The sequence below is a fragment of the Sprattus sprattus genome (genome assembly GCF_963457725.1).
Source record: "Sprattus sprattus genome assembly, chromosome: 1".
NCBI lineage: Eukaryota > Metazoa > Chordata > Actinopteri > Clupeiformes > Clupeidae > Sprattus > Sprattus sprattus.
This window is the reverse complement of record NC_137920.1, coordinates 77,255,211-77,267,922: the sequence shown is the minus strand read 5'-3', so window position 1 is coordinate 77,267,922 and position 12,712 is coordinate 77,255,211. Positions and strand designations below refer to the sequence as shown.

The 12,712-nt window shown below is 42.4% G+C and overlaps 2 protein-coding genes across 3 annotated transcripts in view; one reads left to right on the top strand and one right to left on the bottom strand.

Annotated features, from left to right (window-relative positions):
• Positions 1-818: 818 nt before the first annotated feature.
• On the top strand, positions 819-4,849 carry nccrp1 (P1, F-box associated domain containing). The gene is made up of 6 exons (XM_080852253.1): positions 819-1,007; positions 1,420-1,509; positions 1,834-1,930; positions 2,637-2,732; positions 3,735-3,873; positions 4,422-4,849. The coding sequence occupies exons 1-6, from the start codon at positions 866-868 to the stop codon at positions 4,563-4,565; spliced, it is 708 nt and encodes a 235-aa protein (XP_080708379.1). The 5' UTR covers positions 819-865; the 3' UTR covers positions 4,566-4,849.
• Positions 4,850-8,907: 4,058 nt separating this feature from the next.
• Positions 8,908-12,712, bottom strand: part of nf2b (NF2, moesin-ezrin-radixin like (MERLIN) tumor suppressor b) — a 13,948-nt gene continuing 10,143 nt past the window's right edge. For both annotated transcript variants that reach the window (XM_080848919.1, XM_080848920.1), the window contains exon 17: positions 8,908-9,003. In XM_080848919.1, the coding sequence (XP_080705045.1) occupies positions 8,956-9,003 (48 nt within the window). In that variant the 3' untranslated portion in view covers positions 8,908-8,955. The remainder of the gene's footprint in view (positions 9,004-12,712) is intronic.

Here is a 12,712-nt window from a genome sequence, read left to right as displayed (position 1 = left end):
CTTGAGAGCACATGCCACTTTATCACTTGGACATTCTGGTTTCTATGTAACAAGTAAATCTTTACAACCGGACCAGTCATGTTATCTTAACGCACATATACAGCCCATGCTTGTTGCTATGTTACACCCACACAGCCCATATGCATGTATATGGCTCTCAGGTATTACCAGAAAAGGACTTTGGCCTATCTCTGCTTTAGGTCTGCATTTTTACACCTTGTGCATGTCATGGCCTTACCTCGCACTTGTACTGTCTTCAACCAAAAGAAAGACACTAATATGGGGCAAAAAAAATGTTTGTTTTGTTTTTGTTGTTGATGTTGTTATTGTTGTCTGTTATATGATCAGTCACCACAGGCTGCAGACGTTTCGATATTATACAGTATGTTGTCTGCTTAATGCATTTCCTAATTGTTTACCTCAGTAACTGTGGCAAACAAGATCATTTGTTAATCCAATTTAGTCGGTTTGCTTTGCCTGAGCGCAGGCCTATGCTGGCATCATATTATTTCTGAAATGACCGGCAACAAAATATTAACTTTTAAAATTGAAAACCAAACAAATAAAAAAAACTTCAATTATTTCACAGTGATGTGAAAGTGCATCAATTAGTGATGACTGACAGACAGGGAAATCATTCAACAATGGGTAAAATCATATAATCATCCTGCACATACTTTTGTGAAAACTTCCCCCGTTTTCCAACTGGATGTATTTGTCCACATGACACATTTACACTTTTATGATGCTTAAGGTCGCCCACTTAGCCTAATACGTCTGGTACAGGGTGGGGCATGACTGTAAAAAGGAACGATGATTCACGTCCTGATCTCACTACAACAAGCATATTGCTGCTAGTGACACAATGGCGGAGTGGAAGGATAAATGCGAAAATGAGTATCATCTGAAATCCAGTGGAATTTCCATGCCTGACAGTGTTGACTGGAAGTTAGTCTACAAACGTAAACCCCTTGGACGAAATTTACTGAAGAATCCTGCTCCTTGCGGTAATAATATGACTTCATCTTCCTAACAATTTGGTGGCTAAGACTAGCGTATCTTATGTGCAGGTCCATTTTAAGTCGTTAGATAGTGTCGGACATTGGAAGTTAATAAATATGTAAAACTTTGTATACTTGCAAATGTTGTCTGCGAGATATTTCGGTAAATTATTCTATTTACAACTAAGTTCTCATGTGTACACAAACGCTTCCGGGATGGTTGGCTGAGTCACGTGACTGTCATAGGCTACAGCTGTCAAAAACGACAGTTCACCTCTGTAAAGCGCCGTGAGAGAATTTCAGCTGTTGTGGGCGCTATATAAATACAAATTAATTGAACTGAACATTTCGTAAGATCTCTATTTGTTTTGACAGCTAGTTGTTGATAAGCATGTTTGTTACTTTGTGTGATTTGTAGGCGAGAATCACCATGAGCCACCACCAGAGCCGGAGCTGTCTGAAGTTCCACCAGACTACAGCAACGCACCTCCACCCACCGAGCCGAAAGGTATACAGTTGGTCATCAAGCATGAGGACTGGTTACTGAAAACAGTAGCCTACCTTTTGTCTGTCCTAAATTAGTGTAAATTATGGATTTATATTTAAGCTTACACTGGTTTGGTTTTTGTCAAATACTAAATGAAACCTTAAATGGTCTGTTTAACTAGGATAGTCTATTGAACACTTTAAATTAAAAATATGCATAGATAATTTTGACGTTTTGGCGCATATTGATTTGAAGAATTACAAATGAACCAAAAAAAAAATGTTCAGTACACATTAGACAAAACAAGTTGGGTCAACTTTATCTGGGTGCATCTGTGTCTTCTAGGAGACTTTTCAGGATGGGCCAAGAGTAAAGGAGAGATGGTGTATGAAGATGTGAACGTACCTGCTGGTGCTGTAGTGTGCCACCTTCCCCAGTTCAGGTCAGCAAAGTGGCACACACACACACACACACACACACACACACACACACACAAACACACACACACACACACACACACACACACACACAAACACAGACACGCACACACACACACACACACACACACACAAACACACACACACACACACAAACACACACACACACACACACACACACACACACAAACACACCCACCTCTACACACACAGACACACAGACACACAGACGCACACACACACACACACACACACACACACACACAATACACACACACAAACACAGAGACTGCTTTTGAAAGACGTGTAGGCAGCCACACATTGTTTAAACTTTCCATCATTGACCAGCATAACCATGGAAGACGACACTTGTATACGTTTTCATGGCATGTACGCCTACTATTTTAAATCATATTGCAGTGCCATGTTAGTTTTTCGTTGAATGACTGTAGTGAATGGTAACATAACATCACACTGTTATATCGTTAAAACAAGCTGTTATGATGGCATATGGCAGCTGTTATAACATGTGAATGAGATGATTATGTAAATCTAATAATGGCGGGTTTATGTCATAAGTTACAGCATATGTTACTGAGATGGTTATGACAATCTTGTAATGGCGGATTTAAGTAGTTGCCTATGTCACTGCATATACACTACATGTTTGATGTTATCATTGAGTGTGATTGCCCTCTCTCTGGCCCTCAGCTGGCTAACCCTGGAACAGTGTGTGGACCTCTTAGAAGAAGGGTTATGGCCAGAGCTGCTTGATGATTTCCAACCAGACATTGCAGTCGAAGATTGGTGAGTGGATCATGTGGTATACATTCGCGTTATTTGGTACTAGTTCTACTGGTTTGTCTATGCTATACTTGAATGGCAAAGCTTATTTTGCCCTTTAAACATTGAGACAACAGCAGAAGTCAACCCGCCATGCTCCTGTTAGTCAGCCTCATGGAACAGTCTAGGCAGCATTACAGAGATATGTACCCTTCTTAGTTTTCAGTGAGCCTTGACTGTCAGACTAAGGATTCAGGATTTCAGTCATGTTCATTGAGGAGAGACTTATTTTGTCTCTTGCATGTGCTAGATCGATAAGAAAGTGTTGCATATTGTTACTTTACACAGATATCACCTTTTTGATGCAAATGTTACTTTCATCGAAGAAACCTTACTATTATACTGTGTGACAGTATTGGGTCCATATATGGGCGGCTGGTTCAGTGTGGCAATGAAAGAGATGAAAGGGGGAAAACCGTTGTAAACTTAACGTTGCCATGCCTACCACACAAACCACAGGCCAGTCATATGCGTCTTGAGATTGCACAAGAATTACAAGACATAACTGATAGTTGAGTAAATCACAGGAAACTTGTGACGCAACCGTAAATCTTACTCAAGGATCGTTAAGCAAACATACTTCTGAGTCACTGGATTCTTAGAGTAAGATTTCCTCTGAGATTAAGTTAAAATGGGGATATTTAAATTACATTACAAAACAGTAGATTACACTATATTACCAGAAGGATATACGATGTGAAAAGATGTGTAGAAGTTGTTCTATATGGCAATATTACATAACAATACAGTAGATTACGCTATATAACTACAAAGGTTAACAATGTGCAAAGATGTATAGACGTTGTTTTATATGGCGATATTACATTACACTACAATACAGTAGATACAAGAGTTGTTCTATATGGTGTTACGCAGGATAAGTCGAGCAGCAGTTGGCTCATCAGAGACTGCTTTAATGGACCAGTTCCTCAATCTAACCAAGGTGTGTGACGTGCATTTGTACAGGTATGAGGAGTCACAGCTGCACGAGTCCATCTACCAGCTTCAGGTGAGGCTGCTGGGAAGTGATGGTCAGACGGTCATCAGTGAGTTCACTAGCAACCCCCGAGAGGACCTGGAGAACTACTCCCATACCTGGAAACAGGTGAGATGCACGGGGAACACATGAAGATGTGCATATATTTGGGGTCACTGCAGGATGCAGGTGGTATAATAATATCCAGAACTCCGTTACCGGCATGAATATTATGAAGGAAATGTGTCACCCTGACAGACAGTTCAGACTAGAACAAGGTGAAAAGACAAATAGAATCTAGTGTAGCGGATCCATTGAAGTATGGAACACACCTTAACCCAAATGCAGCAAACAGAACAGGCCAATAACACTGCAGACCAGGCCTAGACCTTACCCAGATTTTGCTGTCAGAATAAACACATGTTAGTTTAGTATTAAACTGGTTTTACTTAAGCTGAGTATTCATAGTGTAAATTTGTATAGTTATATTGTATATATTTGTATTGTTTTTGTTTTTTATTTTTCAATAGCACTGAAGTCTGAGAGCTGCCACCTCAATTTCGTTGCACTTGTGCAATGACAAATAAATATATTCTATTCTATTACGTAAAGCTAATGGTAAGACTTCTAATATATTGTCACACTTGTGTGTGTTGTGTGTGTGTGTGCTTTTTCAGGTTTCCCACGTCTTCTCAGGGTACGGCCCAGGAGTTCGATACGTTCACTTCCTGCACAGAGTGAAGAACAGCTTCATGGTTGAATTCCACTCCACCCTCGTCACTGACAGCTCTGTCATTGTGAAGCCTTCCAAGTCAACTTAATATGACAGCCTTCAAAGTCAACTTAATATGACAACATGAAGTCAACAAGACCGCACTGTACTGATTCCAACCGTGCCTCTTCCTTGTGACTAACACAAACACACTCCAAATATCCAAACCAACCCAAAAATCACAAAATTAAAGACATTTGATGTCTGATTTTGTGTTGTTGATTGGTCACTGCAATAATACATTACAGTTAATGTTCATGTGTATATGCTTTTTTTTATCATTACATTTACATATTTGAAAGAATATGCATGTTGATCCAAGCTTTTAGAACTACCTTTATGCTGCAGAATAAAAAGATGGGATTTCTTAATTTTGTACCGCATTCGACATGCTATGGCATTAATCAAAATCTTTGGCGCCAAGAAAAGCAAACTACTGTGAACAATAATAGCATAATGCGATGTAGAGCTGTACAGGGACGCATGCTGTTTTAGCATACTATTGGAAGCATCGCATGCTGTTTTAGCATACTATTGGAAGCATCACATGCTGTTTTAGCATACTATTGGAAGCATCGCATGCTGTTTTAGCATACTATTGGAAGCATCGCATGCTGTTTTAGCATACTATTGGAAGCATCGCATGCTGTTTTAGCATACTATTGGAAGCATCACATGCTGTTTTAGCATACTATTGGAAGCATCGCATGCTGTTTTAGCATACTATTGGAAGCATCGCATGCTGTTTTAGCATACTATTGGAAGCATCCGGTGCAGATCTCAATCAGTTCTGTTCCTTCTCAACACTGGTGTTGGGACAAAATGCAAGTACAAGGAAATTAACAAAACAAAAATATTCTTACATTTATTCAGAGTATTAAAAATGAACAAAAAAAAAACATCATTCTACACCGCAAACATAGTGGAGAATTTGTGAAGCATACAAACCCCCCGTCCTTTATTGGTTGATGTCTAACACATAAGGGTTTGTACATATTACACACACATAACAGATGTACAGTACCAGTCAAAAGTTTGGACACACCTTTACTTTTTTGGACAAGTGTTTTCTTTACTTTTATTATTTTCTAATACTGAAGAAGTTTAAACTACAAAATAACACATATGGAATTACGTTCTAAACAAAAAAAGTATTATCTTAAATAGCGTAGAAAATGACAAAAGTAAAGAAAAAAACTTCTCAAAAAAAGAGAAAGTGTGTCAAAACTTTTGACTGGTACTGTGCATAAAGGCACGGTTTCCTCTGCAGTATTTTGATACACTCCCTACTACAGGCAGAACACTGACCTGTCTGACAGTGTTAAAACAAAGGAAACGTCATGGAGTAATCAGTCAGGCAGAAAACAAAAAAAAGTCATATTCCTAGTTTTTTTTGCTTTAAATAGAATTGCATAGTGTTCAAGGCACAAGAAGTCCTCCTGGCAAACTGAAGGCGAGGTGAAGTGTTTGCTTGTGCTGGTGAATTGCTGCACTAAAACAGCACAGTTGACCTGCGATATATGATCTTAAATTAGGTTTAAAAACCTAAAAGTATCCCCCAAAAGGACCACTACAGTCCACAAAATGGTTTGCACAGATACCACATCATTGGTCATTTCTATTATGCTTACAAACAACCGGGGAAATGCCCCTTAATCTATTTATACAAACAAGTGATTCCTCATGAAGTCTGCTTGACTCTGACAAGAGGTGCTCTGGTCTTGTCCTGAGTTTATCCACTTTATACAGGGGTGGCTTTCTCTACAATTGTTTGTTTACAAACATATCTTTCTCGTGTAGTCTACTATTTCACCGTGACAGGAGACCACCATCATGGATGTGACTGAAAAAATAACATGATCATGGTTCTGCCAATGAAAGGCCTGTAAAACGAGATCAGTTCTGCCCAGCAACACATCACTCATGCGAGGAGGGGGTGAAACAGGGGTTGTCAATGCTGCGATGACAAACCTGATTATCACTGTAAGGCACTGCAATGGCGTGCTTGGCGTGTCACAGAATCACCCACACATCTCTTCACCTGCCCATTCATGCCAGGGTGTTGCCATGCCGACTCGTGCTCCACCCCCATAGAACACCTGGGCTTTTCAACAAATAAATTCCACAGCACTTCCGTGACCTCTACAAAAACTTTTATACATCGTCCATGACCATTCTGTCAGAAATTCAGCAGCGGGTATCTGTCTTTCTTTGATATATATGTTTAAGACTCTCAATGCATAACAAAAATATATTCTCCTCATAAACCAGAATATCAAAGATGAGCAAAAAATATGGCAACGTCTATCTACAACGAGACAATACTGCATAATGAAAATCTCCCACCACAGCCAACGAAAAAAAACGGGGAAAAAACAACAAAGTTCAACCCAACTGTAACCCATATGATCTAAAAGCATGCAACTATTCTAAAATCTGCCTCCTCCACCTCTCCTTTCTGAACAGACTACTGGTTTCAAACACTTATCCTCCTCCGGTGCTCTTCCACGCTTTAAATTAGTTTCTTGCAGCACATGTCAGTGGTGGAAACACACAGAATCCTAAATGAAGCGTTTGTGCTACGCTACGCTACCCTACCCTACCCTTAACTACCCTATACTACACTACATGGAATATGAGCGGCTCCATGCTCCACCAGCAGTGCTGATTTCTTTTTACTACAAGGCAACAACTTGTTGCATTCAAGTTTTTCTTGACTTAAATTTGACTTTTTGTTGTTGTTGTTGATGTTGTCGTCCCCTGACAGGCCTACAAGCAAGCACAAATACGACCTCCATCCACTGGTTCTAAGCTGGGAGCCTACAGTATTACAAACCCCCTCGACAAAACAGAAAATAAAACCAGTTTGATGTGTCTTCATATGGCAGCTGTTAATCAGTAGGACTGGGTAGCTAGGACTACATCACTGATGGTCACGGGTGCGTCTCTCAGTGTACATGCTCAATGGAACTGGAGGATGCAGCAACAACTAGCATAAAGTCCCACACTGGCTTCTCATGGCATTTATACGACAGAGAAACCTGAACATAAAATCAACAGTATTAGTGTTGGAAAAATCACACAAAAATAACATGTAATGCACATGTAAGCGTAGACAGTAAATAGCTTAAGGGCTTAAAGGCCAAAGAACCACACATGGCTGATCTGATAACATAATACTGCTCACATCAGTAACAAGGTAGATTTTTTTTCTCCCAACACTGAGGAACTGATAGAATTAAATTACACACATTCGTAAAAAAAAAAAAACATACAAAACGACTTGATCAGTGTGTGTGTGCTGCTTCCCCTCAGACTGCTGGTTGAGTACGCCGAGCTTAACGTATTTACGGCAGTTGGCAGTGATATCCCAAAAGTGTTTACGGCAGTTGGCAGTGATATCCCAAACGTAGCTGCGACACCAAGGCACTACAGTAGTGTGAGGACAACATGTGTGCATATATCCTTTTGTTTTGTTTAACATTTTACACAACAATCCCTTAATAAAAACAGTTGAAGGCAAAGCTCACAAGTTTAAGGCAAAGGTCAACATTTTAGTGTACAAAAAAGCAAATAAATGTATAGTTAACTTGCAAATATATTAGAAATAGAAGTCAAACAGGCTCCTAGTGCAAACCGCCTCGCTCTAAAGGACCTTAAAGATCAGAAAAGGAAACAAACAGTTGAAGGGGTTTCAATCGGACAGACACGATGATGTAATATCGATCCTAAACTCGTTGCGACTCTCTTTCTGGTGCCGGCCCGCTTCGCAACACGTCGGTCACCTACTGAACAGCTCACTCATCACAAATGACAACATCTTCAGATATTTCTTGAATTTCACAGCAATATTATAGCACGAAACTGTGTCGGAGGATTTAAATGATCAAACTTATTGGCAGCCATTAATCCCTTTTTCAACCTATTTGTCGAAGGTGCAGAAGTTTGGCAGGAATTAGGCTCTGTGTACAATGAAGCCTCAGTTTGAAATTAAAGCACACTGAAGGAAGGTGTACACAACCAAATGCACACATCACTTGACATGTGGCGACCATGAAATGCAAGACAAACACAAAGTTATTCATAGGACTCAAAATAGGAGTTAGTGTGTCGGTTGAAATGTTGTGTTTCCTCCTCGCATGTGTGTGTGTGTGTGTGTGTGTGTGTGTGTGTGTGTGTGTGTGTGTGTGTGTGTGTGTGTGTGTGTGTGTGTGTGTGTGTGTGTGTGTGTGTGTGTGTGCGTGTGTGTGTGTGTGTGTGTGCGTGTGTGTGTGTGTGTGAGCGAGAGAGTGAGTGAGTGTTAATGGCTAAACACTGGTACGCACAGCCAGGTGAAGGTGGACATGTGCTGTTCCCTTCTCCTCCTCCTCCTCCTCCTCCTCCTCCTTCTCCTCCTCCTCCTTCTCCTCCTCCTCCTCCTCTTGAGGAGGAGCCTCTCCTCACACCTCCTCAAAGTAGGCCATCTGATTCATATACGCAGAGTTTCGCTGAAAAATAAACACACACACATACACAAAATGAACACTCATTCAAACACAAGAAACACAGGCTGATGTGTCAACCATTCAGTGTGACCACACTATCTATACAGTACAACATTTAATGTTCAAATATTATCTAACACTGTCTATGTAAAAAATACACGACTAAACTACTGACTATCTAAATAGAACAGAACATGAGATCCAAAGGTCAATGTCTATCGCTCCGATCTGCCTGTCGCCACATACTGTGCAAAAAACTGGCAGCATTATACTACTACCTGCTATGTCCTGGCATTAGCGAGTGCAACATTGGTTTCAATCTGCCCTCAGGGAGGGGCTTTCACACCATCAAAGCAAAAACAGACTCTATCCAAGAGCCATCATAGCACTTAACAATGCACAAAATTAACCTGTATTTGTCTCTTTGATGTGTAATATGTCTTGTGTTTTTTTTAAACTTGTTTTACTTAAGCTGAGTATTTATAGTGTACATTTGTATAGTTATATTGTATATATTTGTATTGTTTTTGTTTTTTATTTTTCAATAGCACTGAAGTCTGAGAGCTGCCACCTCAATTTCGTTGCACTTGTGCAATGACAAATAAATATATTCTATTCTATTCTATTCAAATCTGCTCTAACTGGAGTGCAACTGTCTGACTAAAGGTACTCCTGAATCAAGTTCGGTTCAAAACGGTGCTCCTGTAATCGATCAATTAAAAGCTAGTCAAACTTTATCAGCATACTTTCTCATGCCAGACACAAACATCAATCTTTGGAGGGTCATAGACCTTAACTCCGTTCCTATTGTTTGACTATTAGAATAACTTGCTGCGAGGATTCTAGTGTGCACATATTTCACCGAACATGCCTCCTCTTTCTGGGCCGTGAGCTTCTATGAATGAAAGCAATGCGCTAACTGAATAAATGTGAGAGTGTGAGAGCTTTGTGTCGGACAAAGTCCTTATAAGAAAGTCTTGCCACTCGATAGCCATCTTGGCAATGCCCCCAGGCAACTATTTCGGGCAAACAAGATCAGGCTAGATGATTTGGGGGTGGGGGGGGGATTCATAGCTCCACACAGGATGGTCAAGGATACATTAAAAGTACATCACGTCAATCTGTGACTGTGGTTTCCAACAATGTGATTGGTTCTTTCTCAATCCACCATCTTTAGCGTTACAGAGTCCCTCTTATCCCTCCTTTCCCTCTTATCCCTCCTTTCCCTCCTTTCCCTCTTATCCCTCTTATCCCTCCTTTCCCTCTTATCCCTCCTTTCCCTCTTATCCCTCCTTTCCCTCTTATCCCTCTTATCCCTCCTTTCCCTCTTATCCCTCCTTTCCCTCTTATCCCTCCTTTCCCTCTTATCCCTCCTTTCCCTCTTATCCCTCTTATCCCTCCTTTCCCTCTTATCCCTCCTTTCCCTCCTATCCCTCCTTTCCCTCTTATCCCTCTTATCCCTCCTTTCCCTCTTATCCCTCCTATCCCTCCTTTCCCTCCTTTCCCTCTTATCCCTCCTTTCCCTCTTATCCCTCCTTTCCCTCCTTTCCCTCTTATCCCTCTTATCCCTCCTTTCCCTCTTATCCCTCCTTTCCCTCTTATCCCTCCTTTCCCTCTTATCCCTCTTATCCCTCCTTTCCCTCTTATCCCTCCTTTCCCTCTTATCCCTCCTTTCCCTCCTTTCCCTCCTTTCCCTCCTTTCCCTCCTATCCCTCCTTTCCCTCTTATCCCTCTTATCCCTCCTTTCCCTCTTATCCCTCCTTTCCCTCTTATCCCTCTTATCCCTCCTTTCCCTCTTATCCCTCCTTTCCCTCTTATCCCTCCTTTCCCTCTTATCCCTCTTATCCCTCCTTTCCCTCTTATCCCTCCTTTCCCTCTTATCCCTCCTTTCCCTCCTTTCCCTCCTTTCCCTCCTATCCCTCCTTTCCCTCTTATCCCTCTTATCCCTCCTTTCCCTCTTATCCCTCTTATCCCTCTTATCCCTCCTTTCCCTCTTATCCCTCTTATCCCTCCTTTCCCTCTTATCCCTCCTTTCCCTCTTATCCCTCTTATCCCTCCTTTCCCTCTTATCCCTCCTTTCCCTCCTTTCCCTCTTATCCCTCTTATCCCTCCTTTCCCTCTTATCCCTCCTTTCCCTCTTATCCCTCTTATCCCTCCTTTCCCTCTTATCCCTCCTTTCCCTCTTATCCCTCCTATCCCTCTTATCCCTCTTATCCCTCTTATCCCTCCTTTCCCTCTTATCCCTCCTTTCCCTCTTATCCCTCTTATCCCTCCTTTCCCTCTTATCCCTCCTTTCCCTCTTATCCCTCCTTTCCCTCCTTTCCCTCTTATCCCTCTTATCCCTCCTTTCCCTCTTATCCCTCCTTTCCCTCTTATCCCTCCTTTCCCTCTTATCCCTCTTATCCCTCCTTTCCCTCTTATCCCTCCTTTCCCTCTTATCCCTCTTATCCCTCCTTTCCCTCCTTTCCCTCCTTTCCCTCCTATCCCTCCTTTCCCTCTTATCCCTCTTATCCCTCCTTTCCCTCTTATCCCTCCTTTCCCTCCTTTCCCTCTTATCCCTCTTATCCCTCCTTTCCCTCTTATCCCTCCTTTCCCTCCTTTCCCTCCTTTCCCTCCTATCCCTCCTTTCCCTCTTATCCCTCTTATCCCTCCTTTCCCTCTTATCCCTCCTTTCCCTCTTATCCCTCTTATCCCTCCTTTCCCTCTTATCCCTCCTTTCCCTCTTATCCCTCTTATCCCTCCTTTCCCTCTTATCCCTCCTTTCCCTCCTTTCCCTCCTTTCCCTCTTATCCCTCCTTTCCCTCTTATCCCTCCTTTCCCTCTTATCCCTCTTATCCCTCCTTTCCCTCTTATCCCTCCTTTCCCTCTTATCCCTCCTTTCCCTCTTATCCCTCTTATCCTTCCTCTCCCATGACGTTTCTGTGCTGGGTTACCGCAGCGCCATTACATTGCTGTGAGGTGTGTAGTGGGGCTCTTACATTGGTGTGGGGGGTGTAGTGGGGTTCGGAGTAGGCGTGGTGCTGCTGTGAGGTGTGTAGTGGGGCTCTTACGTTGCTGTGAGGTATGTAGTGGGGTTCTTACGTTGCTGTGGGGTATGTAGTGGGGTTCTTACGTTGCTGTGGGGTATGTAGTGGGGTGTGTAGTGGGGTTCTTACGTTGCTGTGGGGTATGTAGTGGGGTGTGTAGTGGGGTTCTTACGTTGCTGTGGGGTATGTAGTGGGGTGTGTAGTGGGGTTCTTACGTTGCTGTGGGGTATGTAGTGGGGTGTGTAGTGGGGTTCTTACGTTGCTGTGGCGTATGTAGTGGGGTGTGTAGTGGGGTTCTTACGTTGCTGTGGCGTATGTAGTGGGGTGTGTAGTGGGGTTCTTACGTTGCTGTGGGGTATGTAGTGGGGTGTGTAGTGGGGTTCTTACGTTGCTGTGGGGTATGTAGTGGGGTGTGTAGTGGGGTTCTTACGTTGCTGTGGGGTGTGTAGTGGGGTTCTTACGTTGCTGTGGGGTATGTAGTGGGGTGTGTAGTGGGGTTCTTACGTTGCTGTGGGGTATGTAGTGGGGTGTGTAGTGGGGTTCTTACGTTGCTGTGGGGTATGTAGTGGGGTTCTTACGTTGCTGTGAGGTGTGTAGTGGGGTTCTTACGTTGCTGTGGGGTGTGTAGTGGGGTTCTTACGTTGCTGTGGGGTATGTAGTGGGGCTCTTACGTTGCTGTGAGGTGT